This window comes from Centruroides sculpturatus, unplaced genomic scaffold (assembly GCF_000671375.1).
Source record: "Centruroides sculpturatus isolate CEXI.00-Female unplaced genomic scaffold, Cexi_2.0 scaffold17, whole genome shotgun sequence".
NCBI classification, from domain to species: domain Eukaryota; kingdom Metazoa; phylum Arthropoda; class Arachnida; order Scorpiones; family Buthidae; genus Centruroides; species Centruroides sculpturatus.
Window position 1 is genome coordinate 868,478 of NW_019384462.1, and position 24,533 is coordinate 893,010.

At 26.3% G+C, this 24,533-nt stretch overlaps 1 protein-coding gene across 1 annotated transcript in view; it reads left to right on the forward strand.

Annotated features, from left to right (window-relative positions):
* The window catches only part of LOC111620923 (serine/threonine-protein kinase mTOR-like), a 125,407-nt gene that overhangs the window by 67,830 nt on the left and 33,044 nt on the right, over window positions 1-24,533 (forward strand). The window contains exons 25-34 of the mRNA XM_023362950.1: window positions 2,992-3,132; window positions 6,426-6,578; window positions 9,079-9,221; window positions 10,388-10,550; window positions 13,628-13,939; window positions 17,027-17,160; window positions 17,343-17,421; window positions 18,452-18,591; window positions 22,108-22,208; window positions 24,413-24,528. Coding sequence (XP_023218718.1) covers window positions 2,992-3,132; window positions 6,426-6,578; window positions 9,079-9,221; window positions 10,388-10,550; window positions 13,628-13,939; window positions 17,027-17,160; window positions 17,343-17,421; window positions 18,452-18,591; window positions 22,108-22,208; window positions 24,413-24,528 — 1,482 coding nt within the window. The remainder of the gene's footprint in view (window positions 1-2,991; window positions 3,133-6,425; window positions 6,579-9,078; window positions 9,222-10,387; window positions 10,551-13,627; window positions 13,940-17,026; window positions 17,161-17,342; window positions 17,422-18,451; window positions 18,592-22,107; window positions 22,209-24,412; window positions 24,529-24,533) is intronic.

A 24,533-nucleotide genomic window follows, 5' to 3' on the forward strand; every position in this document is an offset into this window, starting at 1 on the left:
AAAGAATAATGTCTGAAAATGATCTTGATTTTCAGAACTAATATAGCGAAAAATGAGTGCAACTGATAAAAAAGAGCCCCCAAAACTGGTTCTGATCTTGTTTTTAAAGGGCTAACAGCCAATAGGAATTACTCTGGAGCATTGAATGAATGGGCCTGTTTTTGATCTGACCTACTCCAAAATTCTTTAGGTCCAAATCTAGACATTTTCATATTTTATCAATACTGACCTGAATGACTACCAACAGAAAAGTTCTGGATGGTGAATAAATTTACCAGAGGATATTTTTGACATTTTTCATTAAGAAAGATCTCTAATTAATAGCTGTATTGTATTTTCTTTCTTTCTCTCTATTTTACAAAAGTTTATTATTACAGGTGCACATACACTGTAAGGCTGTGTACACACTAGGCATTTTTAAATGCGCGTTTTGGAAATGCGTGTTAGCTCAGCGTTCGACGAGCGTTTTTGGAGCGTACGCACTGGCTCAGTTTGGAAATGGATATGAAAGTAATTGCTTGTGTGCCCCTCCTTCATCGTCGCTATAAAAGACGATGGCAGAGGCAAAGAGAATTTTGGGTGCACCCAATATTACAAGATAGACTGACACATGGAATGTTTGTGACGTTGTATCCAAAACTAAGACAAAATGAACCCAAGTTTTTTAATTCTTTTAAAATATATATAAAATCCTTTGACGATGATTGGTCTCTTTTAGATCTCATCAATAAATAGATCAGTATCGAAATGATCGTTCTCCATTTCAGCACATATATCTCAAAGTGCTCCGCTGACGCCCGCAAAACGCGCAATCGAATGTACAGTAACATGGCAGCACATATATCTCAAAGCGCCCGTAAAGCACCCGCAAAACGTGCATTTTAACAAAAATTTATAAGCGCGCGTTTGAGTGTGTACGCCTATATAGAACTCTTGGTTCTTTAAAACGCGCGTTAAATGCGCGTTTAAAAATGCCTAGTGTGTACACAGCCTAAATTGATGTGGGGTTTCATTTTCCACATTCCCAAAACAAAATGTAGATGATTAACTTCAGTTAACAAGATCTGTAATGAACAACAAATGCACAAAATTCAATTATAAATGAAGGGGAAAATTATTAATTTTCATATTCATATTAAATTTTCTTAAACTTCACTGCAATGTCAGAGATTGACAATGCAATGCATGCCCACTGGAGAGTGCCTCTTTCAAGACTCCAAAGTATTTCTATATCATTATATGATAATATGAATAAAAATATAGAACAATATTAATATTGTTCTTTATTTTACCTTAATTGGAAGTAGAAATTTTATAGAATTTTTATTTACTTTTAAAAGTAAAAAGATAAATATTTACTAAGATGAAATATGTAGATCATCAACTGATAAAGAAGTTTTAAGAATTTTGAAATTTTTCTTGCCATATTTTTGCAGATTGACTGGCATGCCACATATAATCAGGTGAGATCAGCATGCTAGTTAAACTGCTACTAAAAATTAAATTAATTGGATCTAACAAATCTAGTTGTTACATGTTAAAGAAAACATTATTCTGAGTACAGTAACATAACATTTTAATTTGACTGACTTAAAATCTGGAAGAAAGTTTTTGTTTACAGGACAATAAAAAAAATCAAGGGTTTATTGACATTAGTAGTAGAAGTTGTTGTTAGTCAAGTGTAGTCTGCACTGACAATCTATCCTGAGCTTAAAAATAACACCTTCCTCTTAAATTTCACATAAAGTGGATGTTAATAGGTGTTAAGTTGAGATAATTTACAGAAGTTTCTGAAATTTAATATTTTTATTTTTGTGTTTCTGAATCAAATCACAATAAAATAAACATAAATAAAGCACTTTCTGAATTTAAGAAGACAAAATGAACTTAAACATGTGATCATAGTTTTTGATGTAATGCTGAAAGTTACACAGTTTTAGAATAAAAACTCGTTTGATTTTTAATAGGATCTCTAGAGGGGGATGTATAACCTCACTTAAACTGGCATGCCAGTTTTTACCATATGGAAATATCTGATTTCATGGTCTTCCTGATAGACTGACATGCCAGACAATCAGCAAAAATATGGTATAAATAAGTCTCGCTGTTCCTTTTTTTGTCTATATTATAAAAATTTTGCTTATCAGTGGAAATGAGGTTTGTCTGATTTTGCAATTGTAAGCTTTGAACATTTTAAAAGTAAATGTAGTTTGGCATGTATTTTCAATCTTTTAATTCACTGTTGTTATTTCAATCTTTATTTTTATAGTTTTTTTAAATAAAGCATAGTTAGTATTTATTTTATACATTTAGATAAGAATAATTTGTTTTGTTAATTATGAAAAAATGTTTTGATAAATGTTGCTCAATAGTAGCATTTTGAATTCAATGAAACAAACTTTTACATTCAAATAATAATTATTTTTTTATTATCTATATTTGATAATTTGTATTTTTCATTGAAAAGTTTAAATGCAGCATGTACACTTATGTCATGCTGAAAATTGATAAGCTACTTGCTTTAGGTCAGTAATTATTGTTAAGTTTTGTTTGTTAAATTTTAAAATATATCTAAGGTATTTGGAAATGTTATTCTTTTTTGATTGAATGGCTTTTTTTATGCATATATTTCATTGTATTGTTTGATATTATTTTAATGCTGCTATTCACTAAATAAGCCATTACAAATGAATGATTGATAAGAATTAAAGATCATGTCAAAGAATTATAGATAAACATTTCTTTATCATAATTATTGATTTTTATAAAAAAAAAAAATAAAGAAGAATACCAATAACAGAATACCAATAACAGAATTTGGGTGATATTTATTTATTTAATTTTTATGTTTTGATCTTTGTATTCTATGTATATAATGTCTTACATGTAATTTTACTGTATATTTAGTAAAAAATAATGTTTAAAAGATTTTGTAAAGAAATTATATTTTGAAAATGTAATTAATACAGTTGTGCATTTTTTATTTTACAGGTTTGTATGGATACATTATGTGCTTTGGTTTTACAACTTGGTAAAAAATATCAAATTTTTATCCCAATGGTTTGTAAAGTAATAACTAAACATAAAATTGTTCACCAACGTTATGATGTACTCACTTGTAGAATAATTAAGGTAATTAATTTTATTCATTATTAAATTAAAGTGATAATTTAATTAACTAAATTGATACTTTTGCTTGATTATCAGTTAAACATGAGATATGCTGAAAAATGATTGGTTTTTTTCATTAGATCTAAATGTGATTTAAAATGGCAACATCAGTTACTGCCAGTATCAAAATTATTTTATAATTAGATTACAATCACTCTAAAAATGGCATGATTAAAAAACATCTGACATTTTTCAGTGTGCTTTAGTTTAAATTATTTTTTTATGATATTTGAATTAATAAAACTATTTAATTAAAATTGTGTATGTGAAAGTTTGATCCACCACTAACTTTACTGACCATCTGGTCAGCCCTGCAGTTTTATTGTTTTACTATATGCAGGTGGGATGTGTGTGTGGGGAAAACTAACATTGGTGTGGCTTAATCATTGTTCAGTAAACATCTAAGTCAAGCACAGTCAAATTTTCTTTGTCCAATTGTTCTCAGAAAACAGTATATCTGTTTGTGTATGTTAACATATGCACTATTATTCTGATAAATGCAAATTGTTCAAATTATTGATGATTGAAAAAATTTAGTCATATTACAGTAGTTTTGAATATTAAGCAGTAACTGTTGTTTTTACTTAATTATGTATATGAAACATGAATTCAACAAAAAGATTTTTAAAACTTGAAGGAAAAGATTTATATTAGAAATACATGATGATAAAAATTATAAATATAAAAATAAATAACATTTATGAGTTAAAAATTGATTTATTTTTATTTTTATGATTTTTATAAATAGCTTAAATAAAATTAAAATTACTTTCTTAATATTGGAACAAATCACAAACAGTGTAAACCTTTAAAGTCCTGTAACAAAAATTTTTTTAATAAAAAACTTTACAAATGTTTTCAGTCTTGACCAAAGTCTGCCTTAAGTCTTTAAATTAATGAAATTCCAAATTGGAATATGCAGAACAAATTTTTCAAAATATTATTTTTAAAAATTGGAACAAAAACTGAGTCTGATGTGTGAGCTGATCTCCAAAATGCCGTGTTAATAAGACAATTGTTTCAAACAGATCATATTAGGGCCTAGAAGCCTTGAAAATATACAAGGCTTGACCAGAAAATGTATTAACTTTAAGGACTGAAAAACAGTCTTATATGCATGGCAGTACTTTTACGAAAAATGGGGGAAAGCCAACATAAATTAATTTTTATTAATTGGTATTAAGTTATATCTTAAATTTTTATATGTATATTAAATTTTATATTTATCACTATTTAATTTTTGTTGTTATATAGTATTATGTTTTTGTTCCAATTTTTAAAAATAATAGTTTGAAAAATTTGTTCTGTGCATTCCAATTTGGATTTTTGTTAATTTAAAGACCTAAGGCAGACCTTGGTCAAGGTTGAAAGTGTTTGAGTGTTTGTCAAAAGTTTTTTTATAAAAAATAAAGATTTTTGTTACTGGACTTTAAAGGTTGTTTACAGTGAGTTTAATAAAATTAAGATATTTATAATTACTTCAGAATAAACAAATAGATATTTGGAGGATTAGCTGATTTGGTAAGAGCATCAGTCTACTGCTCTGGAATATGTCTGAGTCTGGATTAGCTTAAATTTCATGGATTAGGTTGGTTTTGATATTAGGCCATTGAAATTTATAAAGTGAATCTCTTATTATTTCACTTTCAGAATTTTTTGTTATGTAATTATTTGAGTTTTTTGTAATTTATAAAATAACTTATAAAAAATTCAGATCTATACAAAACTGAAAGATATGTCACTACTTGCATTTTATAAAATATTTCATTAATTATGTTGCATTAATTTTTTATAAAACTCATCCATACCCTCAAAATTAAGCTTTTTGCCATTTTATAATAGTTAAAAATGTAAAAAGTTTTTAAAATAAAATATGATAACAGATGACACCACCAAAATTTTAAATGTTGCCAGGAAAGTTGAGCAACTCATTGCTGGTTTATTTGCATTAGAAATGCAAATAAACCAGCAATGTTATTGCAAATAAACCAGCAAAGAATAGCAATGTCTCACATGCTATTCTTTGTCATTAAGAAATTGTTTCATATTTGTATTTGACTAATTCATTGTAGTAAGTTTTCCTTGGTGTAACTTTTTTAAGTCTAAAGGCTTGCTTTATTTTTTTGTTTTTTTATTGATTTAATTATTAACCATTTCAGCTTCTTCATATGCTAATTCTTGCTCTTATTTTTTTTCTATTTTATCATATATTTTTTTTATTTTATCTGAGAAATATTTCTGTTATATCAAACTATTTGGTTCATTTAATTATTAATTAAAATCTTAAATTTGTCTCCAATTGTTTAAACTGTATATTTAATATGAACATTTTTTTCTCATCTTGGATTTTTGGAAAGAAAACTGTTATAAGTTGGAAGATAAAAGGAAGTTCAAACTATTTGTTAATGAAGCCAAAAGTAATTTATTAGAAATATTAGTGAAGAGTGTAGCTGGCATTAGATGTGCTTTTTACTTTAGTTGTATGTAATTAATTGAAGCTGGCTGAATGGTAGACTGGAAACATCCCTATGAATTATTTTTTGCTTCTTTAATAAGCCATTTGAGTTTTTTTTTAATTTAAATATGGTGTTGAGTTTGTTTATTCCTGAAGTAAGTAGGTACACAAAGACATGCAAATAATTAGTTTGAGTAGAATATATGAACTTAAAATGTAATGGAAAAGGAACATTAAATATCACATGGATATATGAAAGAAGTTTTGTTGTTTAGGAAAGTTTTAGTTTACTCAGCTTATTTCTGAGAAATTTATTATATTCATGACAGCAATGGCAATTAATATAAATTAGAAATGTTTTTTATTTTCTGTAATTATATCAACATCTCAAGAACCTGATGTATTAATAATCAACCAAACATCAGCCAAATTAATTGGGCAATTTGTAGCATAAACTACAAATAATAAATAGAAATTAGATGTAAATGTTAGGTGCCATCTCTTAATGAAAGTAGTAACTATAATTTAATTTTAGCGTAATATTGCCTGATTAATTTGGCTGATGTTTGATTTTTTCTATAAATGTTAAGAAGAAAAATTATGATTAAATTATTCTCAAAAGTGTTTAAAAGTAAAGATTTTATTTATTTTTTATTGGTTATTTTTATTGTTATAAAATACTAATTTATTTATTAATATAGAGTTTTAAACAATACAGTATAATTATTAAATTATTGATATTTTTTAATAAATATTAATTTTTGAATTTTGTTTATAATTTAAAAATATATTTACTTAGGGAACAACAGTTGCTGAAGAGGAAGATGATCCTCTCATGCATGTTAAACGTCATGGAAGATCTAGAATACATGATCCTGATGGTAGTTCAGTTTCTGGTGATGGAACAGGTACAATCAAAAAATTACAAGTTAGTTCTGCTAATTTACAGAGGGTAAGAAACTTTTCAAAATTTTAAGTAAAATTACAGTTAAAATTATATGCTACTAGCAGATAGGCCCGACATTGCTTGGGCAAAAAGTAACGATAGCGAAGATTATTATGTTATAGTCAATCTTACCCATTTTCAAAGAATGCAAGAATTAGGTCCCACTGTTTCCAGACTAATTAGAGAATTTTTAGATGGGTTAAAAAAATGTTCAATTTCCTGCAAAAACGAAAAAACTGCATCTGCGCCTGTAAATCTTGCACGTCGCTTTCTTTTAACACTTCCATTGTTAAAATTTTCATTGTTGACACTTCCATTCTTAACACTTCCATTGTTGATACTTCCATTGTTACTTAACACTTCCATTGTTGATACTTCCATTGTTACTTAACACTTCCATTGTTGACAGTTCCATTCTTAACACTTCCATTGTTGATACTTCCATTGTTACTTAACACTTCCATTGTTGATACTTCCATTGTTACTTAACACTTCCATTGTTAACACTGCCATTGTTACTTAACACTTCCATTGTCAAAACCTTAATCCTGTCTCTCTCCCTGGGGAGGAATTTCGAAAAATCCCTTCTTAGTGTGCGTTTTCGTGACGTACCCTAACTGTGTACCAAATTTCAACTTTCAACTCCTAACCATTTGGGCTCTCGCTTATTATTATTATTATTATTGTTGTGTTTAGTGGGTTATACTCAGTTCACACAGGTGGCTGTGTACTATGCCAGACCAGAGTCAAGGCATAGCAACCAAAATAAAACTAAAATTAAATAAGTGTGTCAGTGTCAGTATTCAGGAATTTCCTAACAATATGGCATGTATTCAATATAGTGGCCTTCTGTAGTGTTATGTATGTATTTCTATTCAATTGTAATGTTCCCAGGCTTTTGTGTAGTGTGTGTGGTNACTAGAGAAATTTAAATAAATAACTTAATAAATAATAAATTAAATAAATTGTAGTAAAAATAAATAATTATTTACTCAGTTATGTAAAAAAAAAGAGATTGCTTTACAAAAATATTATTTAATAATCAAGTTAAAAATACCTGTATATAAATTAATTTTTGTTTCTTACAAGATGTGAATTTATGATGACCTATTATATTAAAACATAAATGATATTTTTTAAGGTAAATCCAGTTACTACCAAGTCTAATTAAAAAAGTTGGAAATTCAAAAAATTAATGTTATTTCCAGATTAAATTATAATTATATTATTACATGCAATGTGAAGTGAAAAGTTTTGTAAGAAAAAATTATAGGAAAGAGAAATAGTACTGAAAGTCATATGAAATTTTTTGATTACAGGAATGAGTGTAGCTCAAATACTTTAAAAACAATAAAGAAAATAAACGAAAAGAAAAAATTTTTGTAGTAGTGAAAAGAATAATTGTTTTTTTAATATAATAAGGAATGAAAGAAGGCATAAAATCAAAGCTCAAGAAGATATACTAAATCAGAGAAGATAGAAGAGATTAAATTGAAGAACATTAGAACCAAAAGAAATTACCTCACTAAAACTACAAGGAATACCAATACATCACAGTACCTTGATCTAATCCATCACCAGGTTACTTCTCTTGAAAACTAATGTTTTCAATTTTCTCCTAAGATCTTTGTCAGGTATTATATTGGTTCAAAATGGAACAGTCCAAAGAACAAGATGTAATTCAAATTCGAAAGTACCAATCAGATGTGTATAGATAGTTGACATAATTAAATTAAATATTTATCAAAATGTGCCTGCAATGCATTTTTCTGTAAAATTAATGCAGGATCCATGTTAATCAGATTTAAAGATTTCAAGGGCTTTGAATTCTGTAAGTTGTTCAGTACCAATAGAACATCTTATCATAGAGACCTGATCTAATTTTTCTATAACATCGTTGTCCAATGCATATGTGGATAGGAATCTGTCATAGATCAAAAGATCCACAATTCTATTTATGCAAACATGGATAGAACTGTGGATCTTTTGATCTATTGTGGATTTTATAGCAATGATGTTATAAACAAAATTAGATCAGAGCTTTATGATAAGATATCCATTCAGTTTGATAAGCCTCATATCTCTACCAATTGGTTATTTGAGATAATTATTAAATTAATTTATTAGAGGCAAGAAGTCTACAACTATATAGAATATGTTCTAAATCGAAATAAACAAACACTTTATGAGCAGTGACTCTTGGATTTGTAAAACCTTTTAATTTAATTTTAAAATTAACATACAGTTTAATTTTACATAAGGCATACAGAGCATAAATTTTTTGCCTTTAAATCCAATCTGTTAAATCTGTTAAGTTTTTCTGTACTTTCAGATCAATTTATTTACAGTTACAGAATTTCAAAAAATTATCACTTTTGACAGGCATGATTTATTCTAAACTGAATTAATTAATATGAAAAAACCATAATTTTGTTTACTTTTTATGTTAAGAAATAGTTTTAATGTAAATTTTAGTGAGTTTTTTATTATATTATATATTCCTTAGGCTTGGGGTGCTACAAGAAGAGTGTCAAAAGATGACTGGTTAGAATGGTTAAGACGCTTAAGTATTGAATTACTGAAAGAATCTCCTTCTCCTGCTCTTCGTTCTTGTTGGGCATTGGCACAATCTTACAATCAATTGCCCAGGTAATTTTAAATTGGAAATTAGGTGTAGAAATATGTATTTTGCCTAAACTTGCATCTATTTTTGTTATTCTGAAATTATATAATATTTTCATTTTATTCTAATAATATTATGTTACAGTTTTATCAATTTAATATAATGTTTTAATTTTTAAACAAAAATTTTAAAATGAAACAAAATCTAAGTTTAAATCAGTTACAAGTTATTTAAATTTATTATATTATAAGTTGAAATCTGTTTATAGTTAACTATTCAGTCTGATCAAGATATATGAAACATTTTGAAAAATGTTTATACAAAATAAATACAATAGACTTTTTGAATTGTTTAGTGATATTTTTGTTTGTTTGATTCAAAGAAAAAAATTCTATTATTATAAAATTCTAGTTTATAATTCATCCAATTTTCAGTATAAACATAAATACAAATATAATTTATTAGCAAGAATATGCAGATGTACTACATGCTATTATTTATTTTAAACTTCAGATGTAATCATCATCATAATTATATTTCTTTGTAATGTATTTATAAAAATTTTTTCTAATATACTAAGTTGATTTTTTTCTGTTTTGTAAATTTCTTATAACTTAAAAATTATTTTGATAGGGTTTAGTAATAAATATTATTACCTATGAATAAACAATTACAATTGATGTTTTTTCTTTTGGTTTTTAAAATTACACATTTATTTAAATTATAAAAATAAAATACAATATAATTTTTATTTACTACTAATAGCCACTCTCCTAGAGATTAAGTAAGGAATATGAATTTGTAACTAAGGGATATGAACTTTAGCAAACTATTCAAATTTTTTTTTGTTTTTGTGCTTTAAATTAAAATGCCTTATTTAGTTTTTTTTAAATTAATTTTTAAATTGATTATATATTTATATGTTTATTTTAAAACTTGAATGAAAATTAAATTTACACTATGTAATTTACATCCTGCTTAAATTTTTTAAACTAATATTTTTATTTGTAACAATTTGTTGTAACTAATTAGTATTAATTATGAAATGTTTTGTTCTTATATTTAAAAAATTCCTTTAAAGCTAACAGGATGTTATAAATGTTTGCATTGCCTTATTTTTAAGAAAAAGATAGTTATATTTTAATACATTATTTAACTTCATTTATTTATTTATTTTAATATCTATTCACAGAGATCTTTTCAATGCTGCATTTTTATCCTGTTGGACAGAGTTAAATGAACAACAACAAGAAGAATTAATTCAATGTTTGGAACAAGCTCTTACTACTCAAGATATTCCTGAAATTACTCAAACACTTCTGAATCTTGCAGAATTTATGGAGCATTGTGAAAAGGTAGCATTTTATAATATATTATTGTAGAAACTGTTCTTTGAAAGTAGAATTTTTAATTATTTGAACTTTTTCAGGAAAAGAAATAAAAGAAATTACCATTAATAAATTTTTATATTAAATAACTATTTCAAATATAAAAAGAGGTCTAAAGTAATAAAAATTGTTAAGATATTTATTTATTATAATAAATAATAATTAACTAGAGAAATTTAAATAAATAACTTAATAAATAATAAATTAAATAAATTGTAGTAAAAATAAATAATTATTTACTCAGTTATGTAAAAAAAAAGAGATTGCTTTACAAAAATATTATTTAATAATCAAGTTAAAAATACCTGTATATAAATTAATTTTTGTTTCTTACAAGATGTGAATTTATGATGACCTATTATATTAAAACATAAATGATATTTTTTAAGGTAAATCCAGTTACTACCAAGTCTAATTAAAAAAGTTGGAAATTCAAAAAATTAATGTTATTTCCAGATTAAATTATAATTATATTATTACATGCAATGTGAAGTGAAAAGTTTTGTAAGAAAAAATTATAGGAAAGAGAAATAGTACTGAAAGTCATATGAAATTTTTTGATTACAGGAATGAGTGTAGCTCAAATACTTTAAAAACAATAAAGAAAATAAACGAAAAGAAAAAATTTTTGTAGTAGTGAAAAGAATAATTGTTTTTTTAATATAATAAGGAATGAAAGAAGGCATAAAATCAAAGCTCAAGAAGATATACTAAATCAGAGAAGATAGAAGAGATTAAATTGAAGAACATTAGAACCAAAAGAAATTACCTCACTAAAACTACAAGGAATACCAATACATCACAGTACCTTGATCTAATCCATCACCAGGTTACTTCTCTTGAAAACTAATGTTTTCAATTTTCTCCTAAGATCTTTGTCAGGTATTATATTGGTTCAAAATGGAACAGTCCAAAGAACAAGATGTAATTCAAATTCGAAAGTACCAATCAGATGTGTATAGATAGTTGACATAATTAAATTAAATATTTATCAAAATGTGCCTGCAATGCATTTTTCTGTAAAATTAATGCAGGATCCATGTTAATCAGATTTAAAGATTTCAAGGGCTTTGAATTCTGTAAGTTGTTCAGTACCAATAGAACATCTTATCATAGAGACCTGATCTAATTTTTCTATAACATCGTTGTCCAATGCATATGTGGATAGGAATCTGTCATAGATCAAAAGATCCACAATTCTATTTATGCAAACATGGATAGAACTGTGGATCTTTTGATCTATTGTGGATTTTATAGCAATGATGTTATAAACAAAATTAGATCAGAGCTTTATGATAAGATATCCATTCAGTTTGATAAGCCTCATATCTCTACCAATTGGTTATTTGAGATAATTATTAAATTAATTTATTAGAGGCAAGAAGTCTACAACTATATAGAAGAAATGTGTTTATCATGCTTGGCAAGTACATTTTAATAAATATTTATAATTTAATAACATCAACGTCTGTACACATTTGATTGGTACTTTTGAATTTGAATTATATCTTGTTCTTTGGACTGTTCCATTTTGAATCAAAATGATACCTGATGAAGATTTTAGGAGATCGAAAACATTAATTTTCAAGAGAAGTAATCTGGTGCTGGACTAGATCAAAGTAGTGTGGTGTTGTATTAGAACAAAAAGAGCTTGACTTATGTAATAGTGAAATACAGAGATGAAATAGATTTTTATTATAATATAGCCTAGTATATAATGTTATCAAAAGTCAAAATATAAAATAGCACAAAAAATAGCATATTCATAGTTGTAGTAATGTTCTGCAGACATAACATGTGTAATTCAGAATAATTATAGCATAGCATAGCATAACTACACCTCTGATATAGTAAGAAAGTCATGTAATATGTTTTTTCTATGATATCCGAAACTATTTTTGAACCTGTATAACATTGGCATGTCAGTCAGTCATAACTTGTATCATGACATTGTAATACATTAAACATATATACAAACATTCTTCAGAAATGTGGCTGATAAGTTTTACACAGTTCTTTACTGTAAAGTAAAGAACTGTGGATATGTATTGAAATCCACAATTACAGGAAATCAACGTTTAAATATGTAAATGTGTTATTTCACATTGATATATATTGAAGCAATTTGTACATTTTTCAAAATTACTAACATTTAATGTAAGTAATTTTGAAATTTAATTTATCTATATTGTACTAATAAATGTAAGGTATCATTATCATTTCTAGTTTGTGGAACATTGAGGTTATGTTTATTGTGATGTGCATCAGTCAAAATATTTAATGTATTTCTGTTCAGTAAATTAATTAATTTTTATTAATGATATAATATTGTGAAGCTTATTAACAAACACTGATTTTGCCTTATTTAATGTATTCTGAAGAGGACATATGTTTTGTAATTAAGGTGAAACATGTTATGAAAGTTAAAGGATTTATCTTTAGGTGTGATGAGAATATAAAAATCTGTTATGTTGGATTTTTTTTTTACTGTTTTTAGCTAATAAATGCAAACATTTCAATGTGAAACTATAACCTATAAGGTTACATAATTCTAAATTATTAAATGTCTAAAAAGGATTTTGTTGGGTCTCTAATGGTATAATTGGTAATGAACTTGCATGGCTTACAAAAGTTTGAAATTTAATTCTTGCTGTAAGTCAATCTTTTCTTCAAACTTCTCAAAATTATTAATCTCTAATAAACAGTTTCAAATAATTAAATATTATGTATGATGGCACTTTTTTATATCTAGACCAAATATCATTAATTAAAAATTAGCAAACATTTAACTTTTGAACAATTTTATGATTTTGGTGATAATTTGAAATTTGTTATTATTGGCAATTTAATGATTTAACAAATTAGTCAATTGATACATACTATATACAATTAGTTCAAATTTATCTGTGATAAGAAAATGTCATAAGATTTTTAGTATACTTCTACATTTGTAATATAGATAGTGATAAAACATTACATATTATATAATTCAAATATTTTATGATTTAAATATTAATTTACTTAATAATAATAACTGTTAATAGGGCCCTCTTCCACTTGATACTACGTTATTAGGAGAGAGAGCGATGAAGTGTCGTGCTTATGCAAAAGCATTACATTATAAAGAAGATGAATTTCATGGTGAGNCATTATTTAACTTCATTTATTTATTTATTTTAATATCTATTCACAGAGATCTTTTCAATGCTGCATTTTTATCCTGTTGGACAGAGTTAAATGAACAACAACAAGAAGAATTAATTCAATGTTTGGAACAAGCTCTTACTACTCAAGATATTCCTGAAATTACTCAAACACTTCTGAATCTTGCAGAATTTATGGAGCATTGTGAAAAGGTAGCATTTTATAATATATTATTGTAGAAACTGTTCTTTGAAAGTAGAATTTTTAATTATTTGAACTTTTTCAGGAAAAGAAATAAAAGAAATTGTTATAATACCATTTTCTAATAATAGACGTATCCTGACGACGGTCTATCAAACAGACTGACGGCGCTGTTTATGGTGTGATTGTTTGTGTAATAGTCAAGCATTTGGAATACATTAAATTGAATATGATTTAAACAATCAAAGCAACATCAGATAAATTAAGCATATAAGTTTTTAAATACCATATAGGAAAAAATTTGGAATCAGTCAATTTTACTTTGTTGCTCCATCTCGAGCTTTTATAANTAAAAATACCTGTATATAAATTAATTTTTGTTTCTTACAAGATGTGAATTTATGATGACCTATTATATTAAAACATAAATGATATTTTTTAAGGTAAATCCAGTTACTACCAAGTCTAATTAAAAAAGTTGGAAATTCAAAAAATTAATGTTATTTCCAGATTAAATTATAATTATATTATTACATGCAATGTGAAGTGAAAAGTTTTGTAAGAAAAAATTATAGGAAAGAGAAATAGTACTGAAAGTCATATGAAATTTTTTGATTACAGGAATGAGTGTAGCTCAAATACTTTAAAAACAATAAAGAAAATAAACGAAAAGAAAAAATTTTTGTAGTAGTGAAAAGAATAATTGTTTTTTTAATATAATAAGGAATGAAAGAAGGCATAAAATCAAAGCTCAAGAAGATATACTAAATCAGAGAAGATAGAAGAGATTAAATTGAAGAACATTAGAACCAAAAGAAATTACCTCACTAAAACTACAAGGAATACCAATACATCACAGTACCTTGATCTAATCCATCACCAGGTTACTTCTCTTGAAAACTAATGTTTTCAATTTTCTCCTAAGATCTTTGTCAGGTATTATATTGGTTCAAAATGGAACAGTCCAAAGAACAAGATGTAATTCAAATTCGAAAGTACCAATCAGATGTGTATAGATAGTTGACATAATTAAATTAAATATTTATCAAAATGTGCCTGCAATGCATTTTTCTGTAAAATTAATGCAGGATCCATGTTAATCAGATTTAAAGATTTCAAGGGCTTTGAATTCTGTAAGTTGTTCAGTACCAATAGAACATCTTATCATAGAGACCTGATCTAATTTTTCTATAACATCGTTGTCCAATGCATATGTGGATAGGAATCTGTCATAGATCAAAAGATCCACAATTCTATTTATGCAAACATGGATAGAACTGTGGATCTTTTGATCTATTGTGGATTTTATAGCAATGATGTTATAAACAAAATTAGATCAGAGCTTTATGATAAGATATCCATTCAGTTTGATAAGCCTCATATCTCTACCAATTGGTTATTTGAGATAATTATTAAATTAATTTATTAGAGGCAAGAAGTCTACAACTATATAGAAGAAATGTGTTTATCATGCTTGGCAAGTACATTTTAATAAATATTTATAATTTAATAACATCAACGTCTGTACACATTTGATTGGTACTTTTGAATTTGAATTATATCTTGTTCTTTGGACTGTTCCATTTTGAATCAAAATGATACCTGATGAAGATTTTAGGAGATCGAAAACATTAATTTTCAAGAGAAGTAATCTGGTGCTGGACTAGATCAAAGTAGTGTGGTGTTGTATTAGAACAAAAAGAGCTTGACTTATGTAATAGTGAAATACAGAGATGAAATAGATTTTTATTATAATATAGCCTAGTATATAATGTTATCAAAAGTCAAAATATAAAATAGCACAAAAAATAGCATATTCATAGTTGTAGTAATGTTCTGCAGACATAACATGTGTAATTCAGAATAATTATAGCATAGCATAGCATAACTACACCTCTGATATAGTAAGAAAGTCATGTAATATGTTTTTTCTATGATATCCGAAACTATTTTTGAACCTGTATAACATTGGCATGTCAGTCAGTCATAACTTGTATCATGACATTGTAATACATTAAACATATATACAAACATTCTTCAGAAATGTGGCTGATAAGTTTTACACAGTTCTTTACTGTAAAGTAAAGAACTGTGGATATGTATTGAAATCCACAATTACAGGAAATCAACGTTTAAATATGTAAATGTGTTATTTCACATTGATATATATTGAAGCAATTTGTACATTTTTCAAAATTACTAACATTTAATGTAAGTAATTTTGAAATTTAATTTATCTATATTGTACTAATAAATGTAAGGTATCATTATCATTTCTAGTTTGTGGAACATTGAGGTTATGTTTATTGTGATGTGCATCAGTCAAAATATTTAATGTATTTCTGTTCAGTAAATTAATTAATTTTTATTAATGATATAATATTGTGAAGCTTATTAACAAACACTGATTTTGCCTTATTTAATGTATTCTGAAGAGGACATATGTTTTGTAATTAAGGTGAAACATGTTATGAAAGTTAAAGGATTTATCTTTAGGTGTGATGAGAATATAAAAATCTGTTATGTTGGATTTTTTTTTTACTGTTTTTAGCTAATAAATGCAAACATTTCAATGTGAAACTATAACCTATAAGGTTACATAATTCTAAATTATTAAATGTCTAAAAAGGATTTTGTTGGGTCTCTAATGGTATAATTGGTAATGAACTTGCATGGCTTACAAAAGTTTGAAATTTAATTCTTGCTGTAAGTCAATCTTTTCTTCAAACTTCTCAAAATTATTAATCTCTAATAAACAGTTTCAAATAATTAAATATTATGTATGATGGCACTTTTTTATATCTAGACCAAATATCATTAATTAAAAATTAGCAAACATTTAACTTTTGAACAATTTTATGATTTTGGTGATAATTTGAAATTTGTTATTATTGGCAATTTAATGATTTAACAAATTAGTCAATTGATACATACTATATACAATTAGTTCAAATTTATCTGTGATAAGAAAATGTCATAAGATTTTTAGTATACTTCTACATTTGTAATATAGATAGTGATAAAACATTACATATTATATAATTCAAATATTTTATGATTTAAATATTAATTTACTTAATAATAATAACTGTTAATAGGGCCCTCTTCCACTTGATACTACGTTATTAGGAGAGAGAGCGATGAAGTGTCGTGCTTATGCAAAAGCATTACATTATAAAGAAGATGAATTTCATGGTGGGCCAACAACAGAAGTTTTAGAAGCTTTAATTAGGTATAATGGTAATCTTATGTTAAAAATTTAATTCTATATTTTATATTTGTAGGGTTCTATAATACATTATAGAATCCTACAAAAATATTGTTTTTCCTTCTTTGATTATTATAACATTGTTTTTTTATCTTAATAATGATAGACCATAACTGATATTGAGTTTCATTAATAATTTATTTTAGCATAAACAACAAATTACAACAACCAGAAGCTGCAGCAGGAGTATTGGAATATGCCATGAAAAATCATGGAGCAGATCTTGTAAGTAAAAAAATATATTTTAATAGTGATAAGATGAATTTATCATATTTTTATATTCATGTCTATTAGTTAACTACATTATGTAATATGTAAATCCATAAACAGAATTATGTTTTCATTTTAATTGAATGAATTTCTTATTACACTCATTGGCAAAACAGTTATGCACCAAGAAAACTTTATTTGTTTGAAGACAATGGTGATGATGATGATGATGATGATAAATGATTACAATATTGTAGCAAAGGGACAATATCCTGTGGAAAAATAATAATACATTTTAAATAAATCTTTAGTAGTTTGCAGAACCTTTACTTGTCTGGATACATGTAGCATTACAATTAGCATTCAGGCATTATATGCTATCCTGTAAAAGATTTGCCCATAGATGTTGCAACTGTTGCTCCACATTCCTCACTTGTAGCTGTTTAAAGCTGGCATCCCATCTGATCTTACAAATGTTCATGGGTGACAAATCTGGAGACTAGGCACACTAAGCAGGCGTAGCAATGTGACAAACATTCCTGGAAAACCAAACCTGTGAGCAGCCAAGCATTATCTTGCTGGAAAATGCCTGTTTGCAACTCTGACACAAAAGGTAAATTGAGGGCACAGGATTTCTTGAGTTTACTGCTGTGCTGTCAATGTCCTTTGTACCACTACTAAAAATGACTGACTATCATACAAGATAGCTTTCCAAATCAGTATTCCAGCAATGGGGCAGTATGCCACTCAATAGTATAGGCAAGATTTAAGTGCTCACCAGTGATCCTCTTCACATTTAACATCTCAAATATCTATTATGTAAGAACATGAATGAAATAACATATAAGAATGAGGTGCCACAGACTATCATCATTTACAAATGATATTAAATACTTTATTTTTTTTTCAGACCCTGCCAGAAATTTCTGCTAATAATAAATTATGTATAAGTTTATAAGTTAATCATAAATTTATATGTTCAATTTTAGAAAAAATGAATTATTCCATATTTATAAAGTAATTTAAAATTTTATTTTATTTTTAGAAAATTAAAGAACGATGGTATGAAAAATTACATGATTGGGAAAATGCTTTACGTGCTTATCAACAAACCAGAGAACAAAATCCTGATGATGTTGAATTAATCATGGGTCAAATGAGATGTTTAGAAGTTTTGGGAGAATGGTAAATTAATTTTTTTTAGAAAAATTTCAACTTAATATTGATAGTAATTCTTTTAAAATTTATTTTTAAGGATTTTTTTGTTGATAATATTAGTTTCTAATTAAAATTTATTAATGATAATTCTTACTAGCAGTGTTTGTATATAATGTTAGAAAATGATTGCTATATTATTATCTGGTATTATAAGAGACATAGAAAAGAAGAAAGAAAGAAATGATTAGCTTTCAGTCATACTTTATTCTATAAGACAGCGGTCAGCTACCTTTCTGACCTCATGGATCACTAAACTCACAATTTTGAATCCCGCGGACCACTATCATGAATTTTTTTAAATGATACAAAATCTGTAGAAGAATGATCATAAAAGTTCAGTTTTACTATATTAATATGAAGCTTGCATGTTTAATTATAACAAATTAATGCAAGCCTAAAGTTCATTGCTGCTTGTTTGAAACAAGTTTATGGATTCTTAGCACTTTTCCACGAAGGATGACAATTGCACTCACAATATTGTTTATTGTTCATTATTTATTGATAACAGTCACTTCGTATTTGGTGTTAGATTCGAATAGAAACCCCCAATGAGTGAAAAAAGTAACTAAACATTTTGCATTTCTTTCGTAATACTTCGTGTAACCTTCTGTTGATCAATGTCCAAATTTCTCCATGGACTACCAATTGCTGACCATTGCTATAGAAGACAATCTTAGTTATATCTTTAAAAAAACTATTTTTTTTTACAAAATAATATAATACTCCAAATAAATTTGTTAACAAATGATTTTAAAATTCTGATTGTGTTGTTTGAAAAGTATGTGAACATATTAAAAATATTTAGTAATATTTTGTGTTAAATAATTATATTAAATACAAAATGTAATCTATCAAAAATAACTCATTATTCATTTGGTAAAATTCATAATGTTTTTTATAAATTCTTAATGGTGAGCAAAGTAATCTGTAAAAAACATTGAGAGAAGAAATGAGAAATTCGATTTTAATTAAAATCATGCAAACTTTATTAATCTGTAAAATTTTTTTATTTTGCAAAGACTGTGATGTCTCTTAATAAGTTGCTTTTGAATCCAAAATATAAACTTCAAAGTTTTCACTGTTACAGCAACATAATCCTGACTTACCCAAATTTTATCAGCCTTTGAATTTAGGCATACATTATTTGGCACAATTGATATATTTAGCTTCGATAAAAAATATTATTTATCATAGAAACTACAGGGTTGTCAAAATTAAACTTTCCGAAGTCAGAAGATCTAGAGTTTATTCTATTGCTTGAAATGGAACATTTGGATAATGGGTACTTCAGGTGATGCACTCACCATTTATTAAATAAAAATTTTTTGTACAAAAAGTCACCAATAGGTGGCATTGAAGTTATGCAACTGTGTCTGAACCTGTACCATTATTGGAGAATAGTATCTTAACATGCTAATGACTTTTTGATCCCAGAGATTCAACAAAGCCTTCAAGATACAATATTTATGAAAGATGGTGCACCATTTCTTGCTCTTTTCAGCATGTGTTATGGCAGACTTTCACAGATGAACAGGTGATCAGTTGTTACTTTCCAACAGCTTGGCCTCCTTGTTTACCTGATTTTACCCCATATGACTTCTGATTATGGGATTTTTGAAAGATCAGGTGTATCATGAAAGATGTACATTTGTGTCAGATCTAAAGGATAGAGTTTATTGGCATGTTCCTATGATTAAAGCAGACTCATTGCATCCAGAAGTGGAAAACATGTTTTTGTGAATGGAGTACATATTGAACATTTGTAACAGTGATTTGCATAGCTCCAGCACCTCCTATCAGTGACATCTTGTACAAAAAATTTTTATTTAATAAATTGCGAATGTATCATCTGAAGTACCTGTTGTCCAAATGTTTCATTTTGAGTAGTAAAACTCTTCAGAGCCCTCTGAGTTGGGAAAGTTTAATTTCAGCACCCCTGTATTATCCAGTTAATTTTGTCAATGCTGTATTTAAGATACCAGCAGATGAGCTCAGTATTGCTCAGGCAAAAAAACAACAACAAAGATTAAGATTATTAGATTATTTCATACTTCTAATCCTTCTATTCTAGTAGTCCGTGACACCCCCTAGTGAGCGTTCTATCAGCAGCAGTGTCATTCCATGGTTAAATAATAAATTCCTGTTACAAATAAAAATAATAATATACTGAATTTCTCATGGTGTACCCTATTAAAACGCAGCCAAAAATGCAAAAAACTGCATCAAGTAATAATATACTGAATTTATCGTTAATTTAAATAATAGTTAGGGGCACTTAATGGCCATTTTTGGTATACAGTGACAGAAAGAAAGAAAGAATCCAGTTTTTCAGCTTTATATAGTTAGATAATTTAATAATAATTTTTGAGTTTTGATTTGCTTGCATTCAAGAAAATCAATTACTTCTGGTGTTATGTTTGGCTTGAAATTTATTAAAGTACACTGCAAAAAGCAATATATTGCAGTCAGGTTTATTAAATGGTTGAAGAATAATGGGTTATTAAGAAATTAACTATTTTTGCTTACCATTAACACTTTGTAAAAATATTTCCAATTTTACCAAACAACAATAATCAAAACTTTAAAAAAAAATATATGATTAACAAATTGTTCTAACAAGTAAGAAAAATTTAAACATAATTTCCATAGAAAGATACATTCCATTAATAAAAAGTGGTTTGCATAGAACTGGCAATATATAGATGTAGGATATTATATTATTAGGTATTTCTGATAAACTTGCTATTTTTATAAGTATATGTGTACCATTTCTAATTATTTATAGATATTATTTTAGTTAATATTTTTCTTTGTTTATCTATTTATTTAAATAATTTGATATTTGAATGTATAAATGTTAGGCAGTACTGTTTTAAATTGATCAAATATTAGGAAAGGTTTTTTTTAATTACTTATACTGACAAATGAGTACTATGTTATATATTTTCTTATTTCGTAAATAATAAATTTTATGAGCGCTTTATTGGTATTTACTAACATGTTTCCAAAACATTTTTTAAAATTTATGATTGAAAGCAAGATTTTATGTTTGTTTGTTTATTAATAAATATTGAAAAGTTAACTTAATAAGTAAATATTTGGTATTAAAATTAAATTGAAATAAAAATGAAGTTCAGTTATACAAATACAGTTATACAAATATTTTTTATCCTTATTAAAACTGTCTTTAATTTTAGAATGATGATAAAATAAAATAAAAGCACATTTAAAAATTACATAAGTTTATAACATAAAGTAAAATGCTTTTATTTTATTTTATAGATTGTATGTTCTGTGTTGTGTATTTTTGTTTTTATACATGATTAGCAAGTATTTGTGTGTGTGTTTGATAATGAAAAATTAATTGATTGCACTTACAAATAATAACTTTACTATTAAATGTAATTTATGTTTTTGTCAGGAACAAAGAGTTTTATTGCATTTAATTTTTATAAATTGAATAATCTAATGAACTTACTTTAGGGCTCACCTCTATCAATTAGCAAGTGAAACATGGCCAAAAGCAATAGAGATTCATAGACAGAAGTTGGCACCAATGGCTGCTGCTGCTGCCTGGGGATTAGGTAAAAATATTTTTTAATGATTTACAAATAATCTTAATTAATAAAAATGTATTATTTGATGTGAAGAATGTATGTTACATAAAAATTTCTGACATTTATGCTTATGATAAGAAAAGTCTTATTACACAAAAACAATTGATATTCAAACAAAAACATCTGAGATGTAAAAAAATCTCTAAATAAAAACTTATGACAATTTAGATGACAGTCAAAAGTTTTTTTAGAAGTTTTCTTTTGGTAAAGATAAGCTTGGCACTCCAAAGTGATACCCACAAAATTTTTACCTGTATTATTCTTTTCTGCATTTCACTTCCAAGTGCCAAGCTTATCTCTACCACAGGAAATCTTTACCAAAAGAAAAAATTTTGACTGTTGTCTAAATTGTTTTAAGTTTTTACTTGGCAAAAGTTTTTACATCTCAGATGTTTTTGTTTGTCTTAGTATTTACATTAATTATGATATTTAAATAAGGTAAAAAAAATTTTTTTTTACCTTATTTAAAAAAAATTTTTAAATAAGGTTTTAAATAAATTTTTAAATAATTTTGTTTCTGTAAAAAAAAATTTTTTTTTTTTACAGAAACAAAGAATTTTTTAGAAAAGAGACATTCAATATATTTATTGGAGAAGCAATTTCTATAAAATGACATATATTCCATTAAAAAGTGGCATTGGTAATTCATAACCTGCCCATATACTTGAATTTGAATTAAAAAATTATATTTTTTGTTTTGGATTATTTTGTTGTTGTCAAGCAAAGGTTAACTTGGCACTAAATTAAGAGATCTTGAATTTTAATGGTTGCATTTAATATAAAAATTTTTTATTTTTAACTGCTTGTCATAATAGAATATAAGAACAATATTTTTCTAAGTAGTTGGATTCAAGTCTTTTCCAATTATAATATTGAATAAGAAACTTGTTTTTTGAATTATGAGAATATGAACATAGAGATATATTTCTTTTATATTGAGATTTATGAAATAGTACATTTACTTTGTTAAAAATATTCACTAAACCAAAAAATCTGACAGTAAAACTTTAAGAAATACTTAATAAATGTAATTCAGATCTCTTCTGAATTACATTTTAATTAACCTGAAGATGACTACTTATTGAAAACATTCGTTTTTATTAAGTATCAGTCTGGAGGCTTGGTAGTTGGCAACACATCTACATGGTAAGCAGGAGTTGGAGGTTTGAGTTCTGCTCTAGGCCAATTCTTTTCTTCCAGAATATTCTAAATTATTTAATTTTTTAATTATAATTATTAAATTTAATAAGAGATGGTGCTTAATGCCTTCCTCTAGTTACAAATTTATTAAGTATTTCTTAAATTAATATTTTACTGCTGGATTTTCTAGTTTGGTAAGTGTTTTTAATATTATATTATCCAGTTCTCAGTTGTTATAATCAGTACATTTACTTTTTAAAAATATAATAAAAAGTTATAATGCCTTGTTTTTGGTAAGTGTTTTTAATATTATATTATCCAGTTCTCAGTTGTTATAATCAGTACATTTACTTTTTAAAAATATAATAAAAAGTTATAATGCCTTGTTTTTTTATTTTCATTTTTATTTTTTTTTGTATATAGGGCTAGCTCAGATGTCTGTTTTTCAGGCTTAAGACCAAAGCTCCATGCTGAGAGGGGTCCTAACTTTCTATTTTCTAAGAAAATTTAATAAAATGTTTTTTTTGCAAATATTTTGGTAGGACTAATAACTTTTCCTGAAGATACTCAAAACCTCCAGCTGGTCCCATTAGTAGGTGTTTATTGAGCAAAACATTAAATCATTGTTTCTTGGCTGCAATTTGAAAAATTTATAGACCTATAAATTTCCACTGTCATTCATTGTCTGTCCTTCCTTAATCTCAAGAATGGTGTAAGATAGATGAAAGTTGAGGCCAGATATGGAAAGCTTATGGGGCAGGAGGCATCAATTAACTATATACAAACTTCTAGTTGAGACTGGAAGTCACGTAAATTCAATTAAAAAAATTCCCCTGAATGGAGTTACATAGATATCCAGCATGACTGTATTGTTATCAGGAAAAGTATGATGTATAGGGACAAGACACTACTAATTTGAGATGGAGAACAAAACATTTTAAATTAAATAAATTAAAATTACAGTATGATTAAAAATTGAAGCCTGGCATTATGATGATATCACAATAAATAATTGCTCATTTTCTTATTAGGTCATTGGGATAGCATGGAAGAATATACTCAAGTTATTCCTAGAGATAGTACAGATGGAGCATTTTATCAGGGTGTTCTTGCAGTGCATAGATCACAATTTCATTTAGCTCAACAGGTATT